The 19151-nt window shown below is 47.0% G+C and overlaps 1 protein-coding gene across 3 annotated transcripts in view; it reads right to left on the reverse strand.

Annotated features, from left to right (window-relative positions):
- Positions 1–19151, reverse strand: part of DGKG (diacylglycerol kinase gamma) — a 198426-nt gene that overhangs the window by 106384 nt on the left and 72891 nt on the right. The window contains exons 7-14 of one of the 3 annotated variants that reach the window (XM_044251944.1): positions 18240–18289; positions 14930–15004; positions 14138–14260; positions 9445–9562; positions 7801–7889; positions 4468–4584; positions 3416–3508; positions 1844–1903 (exon numbers count right to left, since the gene is read on the reverse strand). In XM_044251944.1, coding sequence (XP_044107879.1) covers positions 1844–1903; positions 3416–3508; positions 4468–4584; positions 7801–7889; positions 9445–9562; positions 14138–14260; positions 14930–15004; positions 18240–18289 — 725 coding nt within the window. The remainder of the gene's footprint in view (positions 1–1843; positions 1904–3415; positions 3509–4467; positions 4585–7800; positions 7890–9444; positions 9563–14137; positions 14261–14929; positions 15005–18239; positions 18290–19151) is intronic. The other 2 variants (XM_044251946.1, XM_044251945.1) reach the window with 2 other exon arrangements.

The following is a 19151-nucleotide window of genomic DNA, read 5'->3' on the forward strand; positions in this document are numbered from 1 at the left end:
GCCTTTCCCACCTCAGGTAAGGCCTGTATACAGTTCCTTCCCAGGACATCAGTCCTGCCACTTCCGCTCAGAAACCTTTAATGACACCTTGTTGTCCAGAAGATAAAAATCCCAATCTCCTGATGTGATATCCATGACATTTTAACACGGTCCCCATCTGTTGCCTCTTAAATGCTAAGGGCTTCAGTGGCGGTCCCAGTCCAGTCTGGCTCTGACTCTCCAGTCAGTGTGTCCCCTGCCTTCCCACCCTGAGGGTCTGCTCGCACTGGTTTCTTCTCCTCCTTGATGCTCTGAAGAGCCTTCTTCCTTTTTTGCAATCTCTTAAAAAGAACTTCGCATTCTTAGGGTCCAACTCAAGAGCTATATCCTCTATGAAGCTTTCCTCTATCACTACAGCTAAGACCACTGCACTTGAAACACAGAACATCTTCTGGGTTCCCTTTGCTGTCCATTCATGTGGGTTTTGTTTCATGTGTTCTTAGGCAAATGTCTCAAAATATCAACTGGATTTTAAATGCCTTAGGAGCAGGGCGGGTGTGCGTGTAACCCTCCTACCAAGCACCCCGTGACACCAGACCAGGCAGCGGGGACTTAATAAACACCAGTGGATGCAGCTGAGGGACAGACTGATATGGAGATGTGTGAGGCCTACCTTTTCAGATCGCAAGCTGAAATTTCAGCAAGCACAGCACTGTGTTGTTTGAAATGGCATTCTTTATGAATGTTTAAGAATTTTCTCATCTGCCCAGAGTGACTGTCTGTGTGACACCCAGAAGCATCTTGGAGCCTAAGGAGTAATTCCTTACCTCTGGGGATAATATTCAAAATATTTAATCATCTGTACAGCATGGACACTCCCAATCAAAACAGATGCAGGATAACCAGACAGTTGCAAGCTGTAAACAGCTGGTATATGGTACACCTTCTGTGTGTGTGTGTGTGTGTATCTGTTCCACCTGACTTTCTGCCTTTCTACTTGTCTAGGGCTATGCCATTTTACTATGGTTTCTCCATCATTGTTGCTTATGTTTTAATTTTCAAGACATACTAATCTTCATGTTCTCATTTAATCTTAGAGCATCTCTGGGAGGTAGGCAGAGTAGGGACTGCAATGCCCTTTGCCAAACAAGAAAACATGAGGCTCGGAGACAGAGGAGGAAACCCTAGTTTTCCATTTCCTTTTCTAATACTCTTACTTAGTGAATCCAAGTAAAAAATTAGTTCTTAAGGGACGACTGGGTGGCTTAATCCGTTAAAGTCCGACTTTGGCTCTGATCATGAACTCAGGGTCCTGGGATCGGGTCTCAAGTGGAACCCCACATCTGGCTCCTTGCTTGGTGGGCGTCTATTTGTCCCTCTCCAACTTCCTCTTCCCCTCCCCCTGCTTGTGCTTTGTCTCTCTCTCAAATACATAAGATCTTTTTAAAAAATTCTTAAGTATATATTCTTACATATATATTTAAGCATAAAGAGGAACTTTTGGATCTGGTGAACTTTGTTTTGGCAAATCACATTCTAGAAACAGCTTGACCGTCTTGGAAAACCCATTGTATGTTTTCAATAAGTTTTACATAACTTGTTCCTAAAGAGGTGATAAAGTTAATATGACCAGCAATGGAATCAGCCAAGCTCCCTTTTCACCACTTGCCAATAGTGTGGTGGTCAAAAATAATCCCAGAAGCTGGAAATAAAGTGTCCCTCCTGTGTGATGTATTTATGTAATTAATCAGATAAGAAAGCAAATGTTGAGGTTTATTTCTCTAGAATCCAATCCCTGTCCTCCCCACAGGCAGCCTTGGACACACTTAGAACAAGAGACCAGACTTGGGACTTGCTGAAGTACCTGCGTCACAAGTTCAGTCTTGGCTGACACACTGCCATCAGACTTCCCACCTTGCCTGTCCTGTGACGAGAAAGACAAACGTATATTTGTTTTTAAATGCCCTAGTGAAAAAAAAAAAAATCAGAAAAAAAAAAAACCAAATAGTTAATACAAAGATACTGCAAAACCAGTAGAGAGTAGGAAGAGTTTATCAAAATGGGGCTTGAACCTAAAAAAAAAAAAAAAAAAAAAAAAAAAAAGACATGCTCCCTATAGGTCTCTCTAGGACTCCCCAGGCCTCTGTCCTTCTTTGCTCTGACTTTAACTTGGAGACACTGGAACAGACCTGGGGAGAAGAAACACTGAAACTGACAGAAATCTTTGTTGATTTAGAAGCTCAAGCTCTGGAAAGCCTTGTCTTAGACCTGGCTTTTCTGCTCAGCACTATCTAAACGATGCGATACTGCATAAGTCATTTCTTTTAGTTTTGTTTGTCTTCTTCAATGTTGATTATTTTTTATTGATGTTTATTTCACATGTGTTAAAATCCTCAAATCTCCATCCCCAGTTTTTCTATATACATATATGCCCTTGTCACTACGGTCTCTTCAAGCTTTGACGCCTGGCTTTGGAATTTCCTAAATGGAATCATAGGGCATGTCTTTTTTTTTTTTTAGTCTAGTCTCTTCCATTGAACATCTATCTTTGAGACTGCCCGTGCTGTTGCAGCTAAGCATGGCTCTCTCCCACTGCAATGCGGTATTCCATTACACGGGTATGCCTCAGACCCCTGTGGTCAGCGGTCATTTAGCCGGTGTCTAGTTTTTTATTGTTACGAACAAGATCAATATGGACATTCTTGCGCCGGCCTTTTGGTGAAACAAGCACTTGTATTTCTCAGACAGATACCCAGGAGGACATGTTGGGTCACAGAGTTAGTGTTTTTCCAACCTAGTAGGTACTGTCAACTGGTTTTCCAAAGGGGTGCTGTTCCTTCCTTTTTTTTTTTTCCATGAAAAAGGAGTAGCTGGTCAAGTCAGGGGTGAGATGAGAGGGACCAGCAGGACCTGGCAACATCTTGAAGACAGAAGGGATCATTAAGATGTTCGGTGTTTGGTCCAAAAGAGGAATATCCAACACAAGAGACAGAAAATTTCAGATGGACCTAAAGGGACATCAATATTCCTGCTTTCATCTCCATACAGGGTTTGGACACCTAAGAGGGCGTCTTCAAGGCGAGGAGAGATTCATGTTTAGACAAAACAGACAGGCTGACAGGGACAAGGGAGGCCTAGCCGTACGCAGGTGGGGACAGAAATTCCCGCGGCTTGCTGGGCTGGCAAAGTGCTGAGAATGTATGTGCTTTCTCCATGGGTCATTTTGGAGCATTCTAGAAGGCCAGCAATGAGCCCCAGTCAGGGGAGTTTTCTCTCACAAGCTGATGAAAAGCCCGGAAAGCCCTGTGCTTTCAAACATGTAAACACAAAACCTAGGACTTGTGGGAAGCCCTTGGAGGGAGGTGGCTGTCTGAAGGCCACTTGCATCTGAACCACGAACCCAGAGAGCCCAGAGGCCTGGTGGGGCAGCACTTACCCGCGTCACAGGGCATATTGAAGTGGGCAGCAAAATATGGTCTCTGAGTTCCCCACCATCACACAACGTTGATAATTCACATTTGCGGTGAAACTGGAGGGAAGAACGAAGAAGCGAGTGAGTGAGACTAACCGGGGTCAGTGTCAGGTGTGAGCCTTCAGAGACTTGCCAGGGAGCCAGCAATGCAATACTCCCCCAAATCCTTATGCACTGCCAGCTTTGTCAGGATAGCTGTGTGTGTGTGTGTGTGTGTGTGTGTGTGTAGCGTGATGTGGTCAGGGGTGTCATACTGGCTGCAGGCAGAAAGAAAGGAGATTGAGCACCGTCCACGACTGCTGGAGTGAAATGGTCATGGGCAGACTGGGACCCTTCAGTGTGGCACGGCCCTGTGGAGTCCAGAAACCCCCTTGGACCTAGGCTCTGAGACTCTGTAAGGAAGGAGAGCTTGTTGAACAAACTTGCGAGAGGCTGGAAATAAAACCCGAGACTCATCCTGTGCATTTTAAGACATCTACAGCCTGATGTGCAGACACATCCTTTCTGAGGCTGATACTTGGTCAGGGGGACAAGACAAGACACAGAGTTTCCACGGCAGGCAGGGCGGGCAGCGTCAGGTGTCTCAAGGGGACACAGACCTCTGCTGTGGAGTGGGGCTGCTGTAAGGGGTGTGCCTTCAACAGATGCCTTGAGGAGCAGGGGCTCTCGTGTCTATTTCCACTCCTACCCTGTGCCCCTGGCCCCAGACGACACCCAGGTGAGACAGCTAATGGTCTGGTGACTGCTCACAGCTCCCTGGCCACATAGGCAGTGGACCGGCCCTTCTTCTTCAGCAGCTCTCGCTCCCTGGTTCTGGGGTCGCCCCCTCTCCAGGCAGCTTGGAGAAGCCCTGGAGATGCTGTTAGACTCAGAGCCTGGAGCGGGGGCTCTTGGCCTCCTGGTCTTGCTCTCCTAGCTCTGCTCATGCTGTCTGGCAGGACGTCCACTGCTCCCTGGCTGCAGCTTGAGCAAAAACACCCAGAAAAGAAACAGGGCCACCCTGCGCGCCGACCCACCGTCATCCGACACCACACGCAGTGCCGCGCGGTGACGCTCTGGTAGCACTTGATACTTTTGTGGCACCGGTCACACTTGACAGAAGAGTTCCCTTCCACCCACGCGTGCTGCATCACCTGCAGGAGGGAAGGGAAGGATGCCAGGGAAGGCTGCAGGGCCGCATCCCTGAGGAGAAGGGTCTGAGAGGAGCACAGGGCTGGGGAGGGCAGACGGGGTGCCTTCTGTTCAGTGGACTTTACTTGGTGGACACGGGGCTGCTTTGCCGAACTGCATAGACTCGGTCCCTCCCTAACTGCAATCGTGCTAATCAAAGTCGAGGAAAAACCACTTGGGCTGCAGTTTGAATAACTCATTCACCCTGGTAGGCAAGCCTCTGAGCGGCATTGTGTCTGGCAGTCCATCTGTCTTGCAGAACTCCCTATGGAGTGGTGTGCTTGTGTGCGCCCTCTCCTGGAAGGCAGCGTGATGCAGGCAAGCACCAGAGGGCCAGGGCCAGGGCCACGGGTGGAGCCCGCTGGAGTCACTGACCTTCCACTTTGCAGCAGGGTGACCTTGGGCCAGTTCCTGGACCTCCCTGAGTCTCAGGTCCCTCACCTATAGAAACTGGCATAAGTACCCCTGCTGGGTTTTCTGGGAGGAGTTAAAGAGAACGCACGGGGAAGAGGCTCTCTGGCACAGCTCTGGGCCTTGAGACGTACCCGCTGAGGGAGAACTCCCTTCACGCTCCCATCTTCTATTGGCCAGTGGCGCTCAGCCCATTAGAACTGCCTAGGAGCTTCTAGAAGTCCTAATGCCCAGCCCTCACTCCAGATCAGATAAATCACAGTCTCCAAAGACAGGACTCGTCATTAGTTTATTTTGAAGCACCACGTGTGATAATGTGCAGCTAAGGTTGAGAAACCCTCTAGAAGGAAGTTAGAGGAAAAAGTTCAAAGACGTTAGTGTGGGTCAGCAGCCAGCAGTCTGCTTATCTGTTTCCTAGAGAGCTGCTTCTATCTGCTCCCTGCCCTGGAAATGCCACTAGCGCCACCCAGGAACTTAGGAAGCAGGTGGGAAAGTCCAAGTACGTGTGTGAATGCAAGTGAAGCCGAAGGGCCCCATGAGACCACCTTCTGGGAGCCCAAACCCTCAGTTAGCTCTGTCCAGGATTTCTACAGAACTTCTCAAGATTTCCTGCTAGGGCCACTCCAAACAGCAGAATAGAGAGGATATGGCCTCTACAGGGATGAAGGCACAGCCTTAAGAGCCAACTACAGACACGATATTAAAAACACATGGACAGATGCCTGGTGGCTCAGTAGGTTAAGCATCTGCTTTCAGCTCAGGTCATGATCCCAGGGTCCTGGGATTGAGTCCCGCATTGGGCTCCCTGCTCAGCAGAGAGCCTGCTTCTCCCTCTGCCTGCCTCTCCCCCTGCTTGTGTTCACTCTGTTTCTCCCTGACAAATAAATAAATAAATAAATAACCACAAGGAATATTTGAATGATTCCATCCTATGTGTATTAAGTAAAAGCTTTATTAAAGTTACTTATCAATTAAGTTACCATGTCCTCTCCCTTAAAGGTTTTCGGTGAAATTGTTGCTCTGGAAGAGGTGTCATGTTTATTTTGTAGCTTCTCACCTTCTGCTGCACATCCCCACTGGTATAAAATAACCTGTTTGCTGATCAATTTGTCACCTATGTGGTTGCACTGAATTTTCCCTGAGATTCTGATTATCTTCATTTTGCAAAGAAAAAACATGAGGCCTCAAAGAGGTTAAGTGACCGGTCGTAGGTTCCCAGGCTGCTAAGTGGCCAAGTAGGGACTCAGGGCCAGGTCTTCTGACTCCAAGTCCATGGCTGTGTCCCACCACTGTGTTGCCTTCTCCATCCTCTTCTGGGATCAGAAGAGATGGTGAAGGACCTGGGTTACCCCTGAAGACTCAGAAGGTTGAGAATGTGTTCTGCTGGCCCATGAGCGGCCTCCCTCTGCGGCATGTGTGCAGATGTGCAGATGTGCAAATGGCCAGAAAAGTAGGTGGTGTGTCCTGGTGAAAGGTATGGACATGAAAAGAGGTGTGTATGGGCGTGGTGCAGGCATAGACAAAAGACCATGCGGCATCTCATGAGGCATGCATGCGTGTCCTGGATCACCCTTATCCCTCAGGAGTCCTGTGGAGGGCTGGATGCCACTCCCTGCCACTAATCATCTCCTCACTCAGGTTGAATGGACTCAAGAGTGCCCCTCCCCTGCTCATTTTAAGGAGAGCCTATTTCCAGACTCTGTGAATGGCACCACCCAATGGCCAAGCTCAAAACCTGGGAGCCATTCCTAACCTCTTCCTCACTCCCATCCACTACGTCCCCATCACCAAGTCCTAGTGCTACCTCCAGATTACGTCTCCAACTCTCCCCTCCTCTCCTCTCCCTCAGCCAGGAGACAACCAAAATGTGCAACAACCGGCATGGCCGGGGGAACCCTCAACACAGACACTGCCACTGCCACGTTTGCTGTTGTCAATGTGAGTGTATTAAGCATGGTGAGTACAGGACTCCCTGCCCCCTGAGGCAGTCCCTTGGTGTGGCACTGTCTCTTGCCTGAACTGTTGGAGAAATTCTGTTCCCTGCTCTAATCTCTCTCCTGCCCCAAGGTCAGAGCAGTTAACCTAATTCGCAAACCCAATCATCTCTTCGTGTCTCTTCACGGGGTTACAACTCTGCAGAGGCCCCTTCGCTGTGCAGGAGATGCCTTTCTGACACCTCAGCTGGCCTCACGAGAACTTCCCCAGGCCAGACCTACCACTTCTGGAGGACATCTCCTGTCACTTCCCTTTAAGCATCCTCTGTCCCAGTCCCACCAGACTAAGTCCAGATCCTAGAGTAGGCCACGTCTCCATGCCTTGCACTCAAGGCTTCTTCAGCCTGGGGTGCCTTGTCCTCCCTGATGCCTTGTGAAGTCCTCCCAATTCGGGCTCAAGGCACAACTCAAATGCCACTTCTTCTGTGGAACCTTCCCCAGCCTCCTCCCTGGTGTCTCCACTGTCTGTCCCACACAGCCCTACTGTTACCCTACATCTCACTTGCTTATACTTTGCTTACATGTCTGTGGCTCTCTCACAAGACAGCACAAGCTGGGGACCATCTTGTACCCTGGGGACCCCCTAGCACAGTGTTTGGCACATGGTGGGCACCGGGAAGATGCTGATGGGTTGATGGATGAACAGGACGATATAAGGGTTGTCCCCGAGGCAGAGCAGGGGCCTGAGAAAGCTTCCTGCCCCGGAGTCTGTGGTAATGGACATGTTGCCTGGGATGCAGCATGCAGTAGAACAAGGCAGGAGAGATCACTAACCTCACCACCCCTTTTGGTTTTTGAGTATGTTTTGACACATCCAGGAATGTTTTTGGAGACACAGCGTTCATGGACAGTGTACTTGCAGTCTGGAAAAAAGAAAGATAGAAAGAAAGTGCTTGTGAGTGGCTACCTAGGAAGGTTCAGCCGTCTGTCCACCACCTCCACTGCAACCGAGTCTGTGCCTCCCTCTGGGTGACCGGGTAGAGGCAGGGAGCCTGTGGGCACTGGCTTTCCAAATGGAAATTTGAAACTGCCTCCAGTTGCTCAGTGAGAGAGTCCATAGTTCTCTCCCAGACACGTTTCTGTACCCTCTACCCCACCACACTGCCTCTGCAGAGCATGAATGCAGGAGGAAAACATCCCCAGAAAAGACGTTCCACTTAAGGAAGTGTAACCCGCTCAGTACAACCAATGCCATGCATTCTGGGGAGGAAACGGAAAGACCAGGGGTGCTCCTCACTTTGGAATTAGGCAGGCCTGGGCCTGAACTCTGGCTCTGCCATTGGTCACCGCGCACACGATCGTGGGTAACTTTCTTCCTGTCTCTGAAATTCAGTGTTTTCTATAAAATTGGGATAAAATGGGCTCTCTTTCTCTTCGCAAGGCTTTTACAGCATCAGATGAGATAGTTTGTATAGCGTTGTATGTGTCAGAATAGCTCTCCCATAAATTATTATTGTGTTGTTGCCACTTCTTACTCCGCAAACAGGAAGGCCCACAGGCCTCGAACCTACCAGGAATGAGACTGGGTTCTTCTATAAGAGGAGTGTGTGAGGGCTGGACGCGACTGGGTGCTGGAGGGACGGGGGGCCCTTCACTCTCCCATGGGCGCTTGCTCTTGGTAGACCCACGGCCCAGGTGACTTCTGTGGCCATGTCACTTGCTGACTAGCTCATGTGTGCAGCTTGGGTAAACGTTCAGTGGCCTGACCTGCACTCAGGGGCTCTCCTGCAGCCGCAGCTCACCAGGGCCTGGTGGGTCCCGGCAGAGGGTTTGCTGCCTCTGTGGTAAGGTAGCTGGTGGGACTCTGTGCCACAGCCCCTGGGCCCTATAAAGCCTTTGTGGGCTGTAGCCTCTCCTCCTCTCCCCCTGCTCTCTCTCTCCACTCTCCTTCCTACAACACCCCTTCTCCTTCCTCCCCTTCCATCTTTCTCCGGTTCTCCTTTCTGGTCTCCTTCCCTCCTTTCTCACTGAGCTTTCTTCCCTCCTCTCCTTTCTGACTTTACTAAATGGATCATAAAGAGAAACAACAGAGTTTTAATTTCCATTGCATTTATATAGCAGTTTTATCTTATTTCTTAAGAAACACCCCCAGCTTCAGCAAAATAAACATTCGCCAGCAAAACCCAACTAAAATGAGTGTGAGATGTTTCAAAATGATGTGTGAACGTGAATCTCCACCACCACCACCCCCACCCCGGCCAGGGCTCAGTGGCCCTTGGCAGAATTCCAATGACAGGACAGCCGTTGTCCATTTCACATGGGTAATGCAAAAAGAGGACAGAGAGCTCTTGCTTTATTCCCTGCTGTGGGGTCCTTCAAGCTAGAAGTAGCAATCCCTAGACTGTCCTGAAGAATGGCTTAGGTATGTGCAGAGCAGGGCCATTCCCGGGGTAAGGGGTTTGAAGGAAGCTGACTCACAGACACAGCACAGGCCTTGCTTCCGAACACCCATCAGCATGATGTGGCAGAAGTTGCAGTAGGTGGGCTTCTTGAAGTGCTTCATGGTCCAGGCATGCCTCCCGTCCCCCTTGGAGCCCTGCAGGGGTACGAGCAAAGGAGATGCTGAGCAGGCTGGTGCTGGGTGGCTCCTGGACATTTCTCTTTTTTTCTAAAAAGACTCTTCTCATATGTGGAGTACAAGAGAGTCGTTTAACTGTTTTAGGGACTCTTTCAAAAGAAGTGCACATCAAGATAAAATCCTTTGTTTCTAGAATTAGCAAATATTAAAAATCAGGAATATCTGAGTGGAGATAAAAGAAGACCTCTCCTATGTGGCTGGCAGAAGGGTAAGTCAGAACAAATTCCTTATCCATCGTCTGTCTGTCTATCCATCCATCTGTCCATCATCATCCTTTAAATGTTTACAGCTTTTGACTTAGAAATTCTGCTTCTTGGGTTCTATTCTAAAGAAGCAATTCTTTTAAAAAAAAAAGATTTGTTTATTTGAAGGGGGGAGTCAGGGATTGAGGGAGAGGGAGAAGCAGACTCCGGAGCAGAGAGCCCAACGTGGAGCTTGATCCCAGGACCCTGAGATCATGACCTGAGCTGAAATCAAGAGCTGACCATTTAACCAACTGAGCCCCCCAGGGACCCCCCTCAAAAAATGATTTTTGAAAGTCAGATGAACATTTTTGTGCTCTTCCAGGTGTTTAATCCAGAACTGTTTTTAAAAAATGGAAAACTGGAAATATCCTGAAGGTTGCAAAAATTTTCCAAAGGTTAGTTGGATTTATTGTTAATGGATCACCAAAAAGATACTAAAAAGATTATCTAATGGCATTGGAATGTGCTCATGATACAATGCTAAGTGAATGCAAATTTGATGATGTATTATAATCTCAGTTTAACACAAGATCTAAGATGGGAAGAAACGTCACTGAACTGTTAACAGAAGTTAGCTACTGTTAGCAGTACCACAGATGTATTTTAATCTCTAATTTCTCCTTACCGTTTTTTAAAAAAAAAAAAACGTTTTCCAAATCTTCTACAGTGAGAGTGTACCAGTTTTGTAATCAGGAAAAAGTCATTTAGCAAAAACAACACACTTCTTTCAACTTTCTGTACACAGATAAAATAGTAAAGAGAGATAGAGAGAGGGTTAAACCACTTCCTCCTGACTTGGCCCAGAAGCAAATTCATCCTTAACCACGAGTGAAGCCAAGCCTCATACAACCACATATGAGAGCGGAATCCACTCTCCTAAGACTACAGGAGGGAGAGAGAGAAACTATATCTTCAACATTACACCCAATGTCTCCCCCAAATGCTAAACCAGCCTCCTAGAAGACCATAATTTACAACGGTAAAGGGGCAAACAAAAGCAAATATGAACGTAACTTCTATTAATTCAAAGTCTGATGCATTTATTTTTACATAGGCACTAAATTACAAGTTTTTTACATTTGATATTCAAAATTCTGAAGAAAGCATCCCTTGGTGTCTTAAAAACCATACTGCTAAGTGCCATTAGATCTTCCAACTTCTAGCTCTGGGAGCACAGCCTTATGGGAGGCTGTGGCTTCAGGAACATGCCTCCGTGTATGCTATCCCTGAACTTTTGTCCTGGGCTCCATCAAAAGACTAACATCCTTGGGCCGGTCTTAAGGGCATTAAGAACTGCTGGAATCAGGTGGGGGGCACTGACATAGAGACAGCGTGCTGGACTCACACCCAGTTCCTACTTCTGCGCACCTCTTGTTTGGGCTGGTCAGGGCAGCCAGATCCGTCTCTGTGCCCAGACTGGGCTCCTCATGGTCTCCAGGGAAGTGCCATCTGCTCTTCCGAATGCTGGTCCCCTTCCCAAAGAAGGGCTAAGCATTTTTCTTCTTACTGCCTCCAAACACTGCTTCTTTAAAGATCTGAGTTTTATAGAATTATAGCTTTGTGTTTAATGGTTTCCACTTTAGTAAACAGATTTATTGATTGATTAAATGATTTAGGGAAAGATTGATTCATCCATTCACTTGATAAACATCCAGAGGATGTCTGTAAGAATCAAGTGAAATAACTAAGTCAAGCTCCTAATCCAGCGCTTACCACATCTTGAATTAAAACTTTTATTAAGTTTCTCTCCGTGTTAGACACTGGGGAACACAAAGCAAGTAGAGTGTTTGTAAGGAGGTAGATTTATGCCTATCCCAGAAATGAAGAAAAAGGGCCCTGGAGAAGTTATATAAATAGTCCAAGACTATAAAATAACAAACGACTTATTTCATAACTTGGTATTGCTGGCCTGAGTCTATGCTCCTTTCATCCCTCGCCCTATCTACACATTCTAGGGTTTTCCTTTATGGACAGAAGGGAAATCACAGCAGTCTTCAGCACAGCTTCTTCATCTACCCTACAGAGCTGTCATTTTACCTTAAAAACCCTTTATTAACTCAATCAGATGGTTTTGTTTTCTTAGATACTATTTTCGTGGATGTGGGGTTAGAAGCAAAAGGACCCAGATGAAGGCTGAAATAACATTTCTGCTTGGGTTATAGCGCCACCATGTGGCCCTTTCATTTACGCACAAGGAGTCTGCATGATGTGGGTGTCACCTCCCCAGTGCCAGCCTGGTACCCGGGAGGCAGACCATTTCTCCTCTGCATTTGTGCCATTCAGAGATCTCCTGACTTTTTAGTTGCCCCATGTGGGTTTTGAAAAAACTAAAGGGGCTATGTGATTTTTTTTAAGCCACCGAGGGATGCTTTCTCTAGAATCTTGAATATTAAATGTAAAAACTTACAATTTAGTGCATATTTTTAAATACGCACTTAAGACTTTTGATTAATAAAAGCTACATTCACATTTGCTTTAGTTTGCCTCTTTATTGATGTAAATTACGGTCTTCTACGAGGCTGGTTTGGCATTTGGGGGAGACATCAGGGGTAATGTTGAAGAAATAGACCTCTCTCCCTCCTCCAGCCATATGAGAGTAGATCCCCTCCATGAAAAGAGTTGTATGCTGCCTTGGACTTAGCAAGTCCAAAACAGAATAGGAAATAGAAATTGCTTTCTTGTGGTTAAAATGTCTCACCTCCATTCTCACATTTCAGGAAAAAAACCAGGAATGCTGGAACTTCCACTTTGATTCAAGTACCGATAGCAGAAACTGTGCCTTCCTTATCTGAGCCCACCATGCCCTAGCTCAGGTGGATTATTACATATGATAGGTTCTTGGTAAGGAATCACTGAATAAGCATATTCTCTTCCGGAATATGGCGGTTGGCCTCTGGTACTAACTGGGTGTGCCTGAGGGCAAGTCCCTTTACTTCTCTGACCCTCAGTTTGTAAAACAAAGAGACTAACGTGTGGATCACCAACATCATTTCCAGCTCTGACTTTTTGGGTCTTAAGGAATAAGAAGGCAGAAGTTATGTAGTTCCTGGTTCCTTGATTTCTACTTAGCAGTTGGGAAGTGCTGGACATGCTAAGATGATTGCAGGATTCTTTGTTCTTGAGTGTTGGGAACGGAGGCTCAGCTTCTTAACTGCAGAGCAGTCAGATGGAGACATTATGGGCAATGGCAGCCAGTGAGAGGCTAGCCCAACTGAACTTCCTCTCTATGGCATTTCTGTAATCTCAAAGAGGAGTTGCCCACAACCTGTGCAACAGTCCACCATTTAGTGACATCAAGCATTTACCACCATCTAGTTCTTATCTTTCCTTTGTGTATGGAAGCGATTTCCCTTGTGAGATAAGCAGACCAGATCAGATGCGGCTTATATTACCATGGATTTCACATCAAGCCTCTATATGTATTCCCTATTCTGGTAAAACTGGGAGGTTTCTCTAATACGCTCTGAACTTTCTTTCATTTAGGTTTTGGACCAAGCTTTTCTCCCAGCCATAAACTTTCTCTTCTATCATTCCCATCGGCCAATCATACCCATCCTTGGAACCAGATCCAATATCACCCTCTAAGGGCTTTCTACCTGACCTTTATACTCAAGGATGAGACCTCAGACTCCCACATGGTACTTCCCACCAGGCCAAACGACCCCAAGGCTTCTTCCTATTTTCTCACTCCTCAGTTTGGGAGATTTCGAAAGCATGGGATCTTTGGAATCAAGTGCAAATAAATTCTCGCTCTTCCTTTGCTCTCTAGGCCCAGAATTTCAGTTTTCCATCTATACAAATTGGGGAAAAATATATATCTTATCCGGTTGTTTTGATGGTTAAATAAGATAGTATCACTGAAAAACCTCTACTTTGGGACACATCAGTATCTTTCCTTCCCTTCCTCCTTTCCTTCTTTTGTCAAGACTCTTAGCATATTTTACCCTAATTTGTTGAAATGGTGTGATTCTTCCTTGACTCCCCCCACACAAACCCTCAACCCACCTGGTTGAGTCTAAGCTTCTGGAAGGGGAATATTATTTTTGAATCCCCTTACTGTGTTCAGAACAGTACCTTTATTTAATTTAGTCAGTGTTCTCAGTCAAATGAATGAATATATGCCAGGCACTAACAGGTGGAAAAAGAGGACTTTGAGGCTGGCTTAGAGGCTATGGTGTGCCCAGTGGGGAAGGGAAGAAGCCAAGGCCATATATAGATGTTGATTTCCGCATGGAGCCTGATGCTTCTGAAAGATAAGAGCTCTCTGAGCTCAGGCTTGCTGACTTACAGAGTCGTCCATGCCCAGCAGGACCAGCAGTGGGATGGTGGTCATCCCTCCATGGACCCATTCCTCTAGAGACACAAAGCCGTCCCGGTCATAGTCCATCCCCTGCAACATCTCCTTCAGTATCTGCAGAACCCAGAGAGCAACAATTGTCCACTTTCATCCTGCACTTCCCTGCCTCCCTCTTTCCCCTTCTTTCTCTTTTGCTGTGTTATCTGCTTTGTGTTTTACCCCTTTGTGCTCTGATTTACAGCAGGCAGAGCAGTGAGGGAGCAAACAGCAGTGAGGAGGCCAGGGTTCCATGCCCTGTCCTGCCCTGTCCTACGTGGCCTTGGGCAAGCCACCCCACTCTCTGGGTTCGGCTTTGCTCACCTATAAAATGAACATAATATTGCTATGTGGGTAGCAGTGTAGTGATGATAAGAGAAAAGGTATAGAAAATGTCTCATCTAGTACCTGACTCATAGGAGCCCCCAAATGTAGCTACTAATATTATCTGGTGATTGAGAAAATCTTTAAAATTCTTTCTAGTTCTAAATTCCTTGAACCCTTGTTATAAAAATTTAGCTCTGGTGGAAAGGTTAGGGAGCATTATTAGGTATTATTATTTAAATTATGTCTTTCAATTTTTCCTATTTTTCAATTTTTTCCTAGAGAAAACAGAGGTCAAGGCATAGGACCCCAGAGAAGCTGCCTATGAGAGGGTGAGTCTGGGAGCACATGCACGGTCAACATTTTATCTTGCTTTCATTCGGAAGTTCACTTGAACATCTCCCCTTGCTTCTGGAAACTTACAGGCCTCAGCTCTGTGGGATCCCACTCCAGATACTGGGCAATGTGAAGCATCTGGTTGACAATACGATCCATTTCCTAGAAAACATCAAGAGAACAGAACCACTGAAGATGTGTTTTCATGAGCAAGACCCAAAACCAAACCCCGTGGGAAGATGGGCAGGGCAAAGCGTGAGAAGTAGCCGTGTAACATACTGGCCTTTCCTAAGGGGCCCACCATTTTTTTCTGCTCTCTTTTTCAGCCCCGACTACAAAGCTCTGTGGAGAGTAGATGCTCACAAGAAACAAAGAACATGGGCAAGCCACAGGTATGCAGAAAGCTCACTGTCTTCTTCTTGGACTCCCCCTGAACTCAACTTCCTTCCTCAATTCTGTTAGTCTCAGGAGAGTAGGCACTCCTGTTTTCTCCTTTGTGATTCTTGCTTCCTAAATACTTCCTAAGTACTAAACCAAGGCAGTTCTCTCCCCTCACCCTCTTTCATTGCTCCTCATTCCCAAAGCTTTAGCAACTTGGGATCCATCTATATCCCTCAGGGGTCAATTTGCAGGTGGATGTAGGGCCACTGTATTGGTCCTAGCTCAGGTCTTAACTCTACCTTTTGAGTGTCTCTCGTTCCTCTGCATCTTGCCTAGCCCTGAGCCCAGGACTCTGATTAGGACGTTTATAAGGGCTACACCTGCCTGGTAAGCAAGACTTTTGTTTAGTACCAAGGTCAGGCTTTCTTTAAGACCTCACAGAACTGCTGGATGGGAATGAATCAGTGCACCAAGAGTCGCATGGCAACTTGTGTTGGACTGAGGAGGCATTTGTATCTCTTGGGCACCATGGAAGATGTTCATAGTAAGACTGATCTGGGGAGACACGTTGGTGAATGGAAGCCAAGTTCAAAAGTGTTATCTCCACCATGTAGGATGCTGGGTCAAAATAAGCAACCTAAAAACCAGGAGGGATTTAAAAAATTACATTCTATTTAAAATTTTAAAAAATTCATTGCAAAATCACAGATGAGGTAATAAATGGAGGTAAGGTAGTGGGCCAAGCAGTGGGGACAGGGTGCAACAGATTTTCCAACAAAAAAAGAGCTTGGTGGATTGAGCTGGGTTCAAGAGTCCTTGATTAAAACAATGTGATTCAGGAACTAAGAATTAGACTCAGTCTTGGTCTGTGTGAATGGGAAGGCATTTTCAGGAAGCAGAATAGCAGATCTTAGGAAGAACTTGTTCCCCAGATGTCCATTCTGTTCAGGCCACACGTGGCTACTTAAAAGAGTCATGGAGGAATAGGTTCAGTTCTGTGTCATATTTTAAGAATGGCACTTTCAAACCAGAGCTTGGTCAGAGTGGTTATTTAAGCCTGCCTTATGAGAAACAGTGTAGAATATTGGGGGAATTTGAGCTTAGAGAAGGTCTTGGGGTAGATGGGACAGTACCTTCTAAATCTTAAAGACCTACGGTATAGGATCGATTTTCCACTGGTCCGCTGTCCTGGTCACCTACACAGGGCAGAAGTAAGCCAAGGGGTATAGGGAAGGAGAGGTTGAAGATTGGCCTATTTTGGTCTCACTGCTGGGTTGGGGGAGGGGGAGAGGAAAACAGAATCCTCTTTTGTGCTGAGAATTTCTCTGGTAGACGAGAGGTGCCTTCTGTGCAGGAAGGAAGCCCTCTCTACCTGTTTCCCCAACAGTGGAACGACTGTCTTCAGGCAGAGGGTGAACTCTCCAATCCTTAGAGTGTTCACATAGATCCTAGGCATCCATCTGCCGGAGATCTTCTGTGGAAAATTGAATTGGGTGTCTCTATAGACACTCACTTCCATCCACCAGTGTTGTCTTCCCAACAGATCTGGAACTTAACCCCCTTCTTACCATCTGCAATGCTTCTACTCTGGTGCGCGTTACCAGCATCTCTTATCTTGTTTATTCCAATAGCCTCCAAACTGGCGTCCCTGCTGGTGTCCCTACAGCCTAGTTGCAATACAGCAAGCTAGAGTGATCTGGTTAAACTGAAGTTGTGTCACCCCTCTGTTCAAAACCCCCAATGGTTCTCCCTTCCTCCAGAGTAAAAGACAAACTTCCAATCCCCTCTACAACTTGCTGGGTTTTGTGAACTCTCCCCACAACCACTCCTGGTCATTCTTTCTCTAATCTCATCTCTATTACCTCTAACTCTGACCTCCTTGCTGTTCTGTTCCATCAAGTTCCCTCCTCATTCATCTGCTGACATTCCAAGCACCCCTCAGGCCCCTCGCACTTGGGGCTGCCTCAGCCTGGAAGGGGTCTCCTCTGGATGTCTCCCTGACTCACTCCCTCACTTCCTTCCAGTCCCTGTTCACAGATCCCCGGAGGGACACCATCCTTGGCTCCTCTAGCTAAACTGCTCCCTCCAACACTTCCTTTCCCTCCTTTATTTTCCTTCTGACACTCACCTCTCTCTGACACATACCTCGCTCAGCTTTGTAGGGCGCGTGCTTGCGCTAGAACAAAAGCTTCATGAGGGCACAGATTTGTGTCTGTTGGCTTCACTGACATAGCCCCAGCACTCGAAGTAGTGCTTGATGTGGGGCAGACACTCCATTAACGTGTGTTGATCAAATGCTTGCGAGTCTGTGATTCTCTGGTTGTTCTCCGGCGTGATGCAGCCCACGGCATTGCCTTGTGGCTATGGGATCCCTTAAAGGAGCCTTGGGGTTTAGAGGACTTGGGGATGACTTCGTTGGTCTAGTGGACTTGTTTCCTTCCTCCCCGTGGGGCTGGTGTGACTCTGTCCCATGCCTCTCAACCTCACAGCCTTTCTGTTAAGGAGCCCCGTCTCTAACAGTGCTGGTGATGAGCACAGAGCTGCCTGATTGTTTGCCTTCTCCCCTCTCTGCCTTCCATACCTCTTTTTACTCCATGATCCCTGTTGTATCCTTGCCTGTTCCTGAGGGAGAGCAGGGACGGGTCTCAGGCCTTCCCGGTACAATGGGACGGGACCATTTGCTCAGAGCAGAAAGAACCAGACTCGTTGAGCTACTGCTCTGGGTATGAGAGGAAGACTGGGAAGTCCAACTAGGTAAGATACTAAAGCAACTCCCCTTCTGAAATGGTGAGATCCAAGGCTTCGGGAATGAAAACGTCAGGTGGAGCTCATTCTCCCCCAAGCTGGCCCTCTGGGAAGTAGCAGTGGGGGGTTCTGCCATGATTCCTGCAGGCTCTATCAAGACACTGCTCTTCTCTAATGTTAGAACTGGGGGTTTTTAGACCCTTCCTCCACCTGCTCCCTTCTCCCCCAGATTTTCTTGGTTTCAGGAGGGACATTTGGAATGAGAGCTTACCGCTTGGTCCAGGAGACCGTTCTCATCCGAATCATAGAGACGAAACATGACTGCAAGAGACACAGAGGTAAGGCTCAAGGTGTCCTCTGGGCACCACAGATAGGCTGGGGCTTTGATGCTGCCGGTCTTTAGCTCAGTTCTGTCGCTGGGGCGAAGGCCCCTGGAGCCAGCTCACCCACCCTCCAAAGTACAGAGTCTGATTTCTTACACAGAGGGTGGAAAAAGGGAGGAGAACCTAGCTGTCTGGCTTCTGGACCTGTCTAAGCATTAACTCCATGGCTGATGAGATCCAGGTGGCGGTGTGGTTCCTGGTGGAGGGTGCATACCCTCGCAGCATCACTGGAACACAGCTCACAAGTGCCCGGCTGGTGGGAGCACCAGAACTATAAATGGGACACTGCTTTTACTGCACCCAGAAAGGGTGTGGATTTAGACCTTGTCCTATTACCTCAAGGGCATCAGACAAGTCATTTAACTTCATTGAGCCATGTTTCTTTATCTGCAAGATGGAGATTACAATGGTTCCCCTTCCTCCTAGGTCTTTCTTTTTTTTTTTTAATGAGGATTAGTATGTAAATGATCGGTCAATTTTTTTCTCTGTAATAATTTTAATTGTTCTATATAAGAAATATAAATAAGCATACAATATCCTACAAGATATGTATAAAATAAATATATCAATACCTTTAAAATGTTTGTCAAAGAAACATGCCAAGTAAGACTACATACATAGTAAATATTTTTTTTTTTTTTAAGATTTTATTTATTTATTTGACAGAGAGAAATCACAAGTAGATGGAGAGGCAGGCAGAGAGAGAGAGAGAGAGAGAGAGGGAAGCAGGCTCCCTGCTGGGCAGAGAGCCCGACTCGGGACTCAATCCCAGGACCCTGAGATCATGACCTGAGCCGAAG

Source organism: Neovison vison, chromosome 6 (genome assembly GCF_020171115.1).
Source record: "Neovison vison isolate M4711 chromosome 6, ASM_NN_V1, whole genome shotgun sequence".
Classification (NCBI taxonomy): Eukaryota; Metazoa; Chordata; class Mammalia; order Carnivora; family Mustelidae; genus Neogale; species Neogale vison.